The following is a 6,031-nucleotide window of genomic DNA, read 5'->3' as shown; positions in this document are numbered from 1 at the left end:
CCCTTCTCTAAACCATCCTCCTATTTCCCCTCTGCTTCCCTTCTCTAAACCATCCTCCTATTTCCCCCCTGCTTCCCTTCTCTAAACCTTCCTCCTATTTCCCTTCTCTAAACCATCCTTCTTTTTTCCCACTGCTTCCCTTCTCTAAACCATCCTCCTATTTCCCCACAGCCTCCCTTCTCTAAACCATCCTGCTATTTCCCTCCTCTTTCCTTTCTCTAAACCATCTTCTTATTTCCCCACTGCTTCCCTTCTCTAAACCATCCTCCTGCTTCCCTTCTCTAAACCATCCTCCTATTTCCCCACTGCTTCCTTCTCTAAACCATCCTCCTATTTCCCCACAGCCTCCCTTCTCTAAACCATCCTTCTATTTCCCTCCTGTTTCCTTTCTCTAAACCATCTCCTTATTTCCCCACTGCTTCCCTTCTCTAAACCATCCTCCTATTTCCCCTCTGCTTCCCTTCTCTAAACCATCCTCCTATTTCCCCCCTGCTTCCCTTCTCTAAACCATCCTCCTTCTTCCCTTCTCTACACTATCCTTCTATTTCCCCACTGCCTCCCTTCTCTAAACCATCCTCCTATTTCCCCACTGCTTCCTTCTCTAAACCATCCTCCTATTTACCCACTGCTTCCCTTCTCTGAACCATCCTCCTATTTCCCCACTGCCTCCCTTCCCTAAACCATCCTCCTATTTCACCACTGCTTCCTTCTCTAAACCATCCTCCTATTTTTCCACTGCTTCCCTTCTTTAAACCATCCTCCTATTTCCCCACTGCCTCCCTTCTCTAAACCATCCTACTATTTCCCCACTGCTTCCTTCTCTAAACCATCCTCCTATTTCCCTACTGCTTCCCTTCTCTAAATATCCTCCTATTTCCCCACTGCTTCCCTTCTCTAAACCATCCTCCTATTTCCCCACTGCTTCCTTTCTCTAAACCATCCTACTATTTCCCCACTGCTTCCCTTCTCTAAACCATCCTACTATTTCCCCACAGCTTCCCTTCTCTAAACCATCCTCCTATTTCCCCACTGCATCCTTCTCTAAACCATCCTCATATTTCTCCACTACTTTCTTCTCTAAACCATCCTCCTGCTTCCCTTCTTTAAACCATCCTTCTATTTCCCCACTGCTTCCCTTCTCTAAACCATCCTCCTATTTCTCCACTGCTTCCCTTCTCTAAACCATCCTCCTATTTCCCCACTGCTTCCTTCTCTAAACCATACTCCTATTTCCCCACTGCCTCCCTTCTCTAAACCATCCTCCTATTTCCCCACTGCTTCCTTCTCTAAACCATACTCCTATTTCCCCACTGCCTCCCTTCTCTAAACCATCCTCCTATTTCCCCACTGCCTCCCTTCTCTAAACCATCCTCCTATTTCCCTACTGCTTCCTTCTCTAAACCATCCTCCTGCTTCCCTTCTCTAAACCATCCTTCTATTTCTCCACTGCTTCCCTTCTCTAAACCATCCTCCTATTTCCCCACTGCATCCTTCCCTAAACCATCCTCCTATTTCCCCACTGCCTCCCTTCTCTAAACCATTCTCCTATTTCCCCACTGCCTCCCTTCTCTAAACCATCCTACTATTTCCCCACTGCCTCCCTTCTCTAAACCATCCTCCTATTTCCCCACTGCTTCCTTCTCTAAACCATCCTCCTCTATTTCCCCATTGCATCCATCTCTAAACCATCCTCCTATTTCCCCACTGTCTCCCTTCTCTAAACCATCCTTCTATTTCCCCACTGCTTCCCTTCTCTAAACCATCCTCCTATTTCTCCACTGCTTCCCTTCTCTAAACCATCCTCCTGTTTTCTCACTGCTTCCCTTCTCTAAACCATCCTCCTATTTCCCCTCTGCTTCCCTTCTCTAAACCATCCTCCTATTTCCCCACTGCCTCCCTTCTCTAAACCATCCTCCTATTTCCCCACTGCCTCCCTTCTCTAAACCATCCTCCTATTTCCCCACTGCTTCCCATCTCTAAACCATCCTTCTATTTCCCCCTGTTTCCTTTCTGTAAACCATCCTCCTATTTCCCCACAGCCTCCCTTCTCTAAACCATCCTCCTATTTCCCCACAGCCTCCCTTCTCTAAACCATCCTTCTATTCCCCCCTGTTTCCTTTCTGTAAACCATCCTCCTACTTCCGCACTGCTTCCCTTCTCTAAACCATCCTCCTATTTCCCCACATCCTCCCTTCTCTAAACCATCCTTCTATTCCCCCCTGTTTCCTTTCTGTAAACCATCCTCCTACTTCCGCACTGCTTCCCTTCTCTAAACCATCCTCCTATTTCCCCACATCCTCCCTTCTCTAAACCATCCTCCTATTTCCCCACTGTCTCCTTCTCTAAACTGCAGACCATCCATTCCTAGGGATGTACAATAGAGATTGTCTTCTTCTGTCACACCGGGGTACCGATATACTTACAGGGGCGGAACTACTGCCGGTGCGGGTGCACCGGGGCCTGAGGCTGTGGGGGGGCCCAGTGAGGTCTGGTCCTGGTCCGATCCTTGGTGGAATATGGGGCAGTGCAGGGTCCCTGGGGCCCCGCACTGCCGACGGGCTTCTCAGCAAGGGGGCTGGGTTCTATTACTCACCGCTCTCACTCCCTGCCGCGTCCCTAGTAACAGGTGGCGGAGAGGAGAAGTGTGTGTGTTACATGCCCCGCCCCCTATGTGATCCCCCACTTGGGAGGGGGGCCCAAGATAAAATCTTGCACCAGGGCCCTGTGTTCATTAGGTCCGTCACTGGATACTTAGTATAGAGTTCAGGAGCTTAATGAACAAGCATTCACAGTAAGGGAAAATGTAATTGATGAGGAGGTAAAAACTTGTGTTTCTAAGGACATGGCTGTTGGGTTATTGCTGATACTATAAATTAAAAAAAAAGTTAGTCATGTCATGGGCATTATTACTGCTAGTTTAGGCAACACATTTTGTGGCAGTAAATCACGCCCAGTATAAATCCTGCTCAGTACTCCAGTGATTATTATTATTATACAGGATTTATATAGCGCCAACAGTTTGCGCAGCGCTTTACAAAACTGATGGAGACAATACAATTAACAATACAATTTCAGTACAGGAGGTAGGAGGGCCATGCTTGTGAGAGTTTACAATCTAGTAAGAAAGCAAATAATCTCATTTGGTGTTCTGTCTGGTGGTACACCCCACCTTTTGGACACTTAGTACATAAATTACATAAACTACATTTCTCTTTCCACAAATAGTAAACTGTTGCGGAGGAAACATATCACCAGACACTGGTGTACACACAACCTTAGTATCATATACACACCACAATACCGACATATGGTCACTCCACATTTAATAAACCCTTCAATAGACAGCCAGGCAAGTTTGATGTTTCTAGATGGGTCCCCAAATAAAGAGGGTAATAATATTCAGCACAGAGCCCCCCTGCTTCAAAGCCTACAGCCATTTTTATAATATCTTAAACCCTGGTATCAGCATAAATGGGAAGTTCCTCCTACTTCCTCTTAAATACAGTCACAATTTTGTTATACTCTCTAGAAAAGGTAGTAACAAAAAAGAGGACCTGTCAGATTTATTTCCCAATACTTTGTTGGTCCTAGCTATCCTCGGCAGCAGCTTGTTGTATCTCTATATTAATTAACTAATCCAGATAGCCTCCTACTTTTACAAGAAAGTCAATCCGGGCTCCCTGCAATTTAAAAGGTTCACCAGGCAAGCAATTCTACCTTGCTCAGATAAACTTTCTTCTTGAATCCCTCTAATCGTATAACCTGGATGACAGTTTGTGAAAGGGGACACTGGACACTACACTAGTGTCTACCTCCCCCAGTAGAGTCAGATCCCAAAAATTCAACAAAATGACACAGCCTCCCCCTTTGCACTGTATTGTCATCTTCTCACTGTCTCCATTGCCTGCACTGTGTCCTACTGTCCTCATCTTCTCACTGCCTCCTTTGCCTGCACGGTGCCCTCATCTTCTCACTGCCTCCTTTGTCTGCACTGTGCCCTCATCTTTTCACTGCCTCCCCTTTCTGCACTGTGTCCTCATGTTCTCACTGCCTCCCTTCTCTTCAACATGTTCTAATCTCCTCACTGCCTCCCTTCTCTTCACCATGTCCTAATCTCCTCACTGCCTCCCTTCTCTTCACCATGTCCTAATTTCCTCACTGCCTCCCTTCTCTTCATCATGTCCTAATCTCCTCACTGCCTCCCTTCTCTTCACCATGTTCTCATCTCCTAACTGCCTCCCTTCTCTTCACCATGTCCTAATCTCCTCACTGCCTCCCTTCTCTTCACAATGTCCTAATCTCCTCACTGCCTCCCTTCTCTTCACCATGTCCTAATCTCCTCACTGCCTCCCTTCTCTTCACCTTGTCCTAATCTCCTCACTGCCTCCCTTCTCTTCACCATGTCCTAATTTCCTCACTGCCTCCCTTCTCTTCATCATGTCCTAATCTCCTCACTGCCTCCCTTCTCTTCACCATGTTCTCATCTCCTAACTGCCTCCCTTCTCTTCACCATGTCCTAATCTCCTCACTGCCTCCCTTCTCTTCACAATGTCCTAATCTCCTCACTGCCTCCCTTCTCTTCACCTTGTCCTAATCTCCTCACTGCCTCCCTTCTCTTCACCATGTCCTAATTTCCTCACTGCCTCCCTTCTCTTCATCATGTCCTAATCTCCTCACTGCCTCCCTTCTCTTCACCATGTTCTCATCTCCTCACTGCCTCCCTTCTCTTCACTGTGTCCTCATCTCCTCACAGCCTCTGTTCTCTGCACTGTGTCCTCCTCTCAGCCTCGGTTCTCTGCACTGTCTTCATCTCCTCATGTCGTGGTGATGTGTACATGATCACAATGTGCAGTAATGCACGTAACATGCATTACTATGTTGTGGTGCCATTTATCTTATATAACACACCAACACAAGCAAGACACCTGCGTTGCAGCATGCCGTAACACACGGTAGTCCGTTGCTGTGCTTTGCATAATAAATAAAGGGTCAGGACAGATTTCCAGCACCTTAGGGTATGTTGACAGTCCACTAATTTCAAAGAACTGCCTAATGCATCGCATGTTAATGTGCAACATAACGTGTGTTAACGCATTTATGGTAAGGCACCGCCAAGAGGTGAATCAGTCCTCAAAATGAATGTCGGCACACCACAATGCACCTATAAACGTATATGAAAATGTGTTGCACCCATCATGCGGAGACTGCGTTATCTGTAATCATTAAAGTGGTCTTGATTTCCAGATTGAGCAAGAATAGAACCTTCATGCAACTGATATTTAGTATAAATGTACATAGTTGATATAGTCTTCAATGTACTAACTGGATGTGGTTCGCAGTTGCCAGGTGCTGTTATTGGGCGATCACCATACGTCAAAATTACAGCACAGGAAAAAGGTCTTTTTATTCTGCTGGCATCTGAAGAGTTAATCAGCACATGAGCAGACAGCCCTCCCTCCTCTATTGCAGCCTGTGAGTAGGCAGGCCCAGCATGGCCACTGCCCCGCCTCATACAGGAAGACAACATCCACTACAACAACAATGGAAGACACCGGGCAATGGCTTCCTCTTTGTATCCTGAAAAATGCCAGCCATCAATACTTTAGCCACTGCAGAGCCCCATCTGAGTCTGGCAGGAGCCTACAGGTTGAGTGAGTATTATCAAACACTCCTAATAGACATTGAACTATTGCAGCTCTACCACTTGCTCATACATGAACCATCCCTTGGGTACAGCTCCGAGTGCTCATCATCATCTGCTTTGGTTGCCTTCATTTTCTTTTGTAAGAGCAAGCTAGGGCTGCACGCATGGATATGCATTTTGTCTTAGTCCCCATTCACACCTAGGAGTTTGGTCACTCCAAAAGTAAGCACGACAAAACACTCAAGACAAGGAATCCCATTCATTTCTATGGCCCCTGTTTACACCTGAGCGTTTTGTGGCAAGCAGATGAACGTCTGTCACTGGAAAACATTTGTGAGCTTTTTTTTTTTTTTTTTCAAACCCAAGGACTCGGGTGGGTCCGGGACA

General features: G+C 46.5%; 1 protein-coding gene across 1 annotated transcript in view; it reads left to right on the top strand.

Moving 5' to 3' along the window:
- The first annotated feature begins 5,541 nt into the window (after window positions 1–5,541).
- Window positions 5,542–6,031, top strand: part of CUNH9orf142 (chromosome unknown C9orf142 homolog) — a 13,186-nt gene continuing 12,696 nt past the window's right edge. The window contains exon 1 of the mRNA XM_018556737.1: window positions 5,542–5,651. Coding sequence (XP_018412239.1) covers window positions 5,542–5,651 — 110 coding nt within the window. The remainder of the gene's footprint in view (window positions 5,652–6,031) is intronic.

Source organism: Nanorana parkeri, unplaced genomic scaffold (genome assembly GCF_000935625.1).
Source record: "Nanorana parkeri isolate BGI_ZX_2015 unplaced genomic scaffold, ASM93562v1 scaffold251, whole genome shotgun sequence".
Taxonomy (NCBI): domain Eukaryota; kingdom Metazoa; phylum Chordata; class Amphibia; order Anura; family Dicroglossidae; genus Nanorana; species Nanorana parkeri.
Note: the sequence above shows the minus strand (reverse complement) of the source record. Positions and strands in the feature narration are given on the sequence as shown.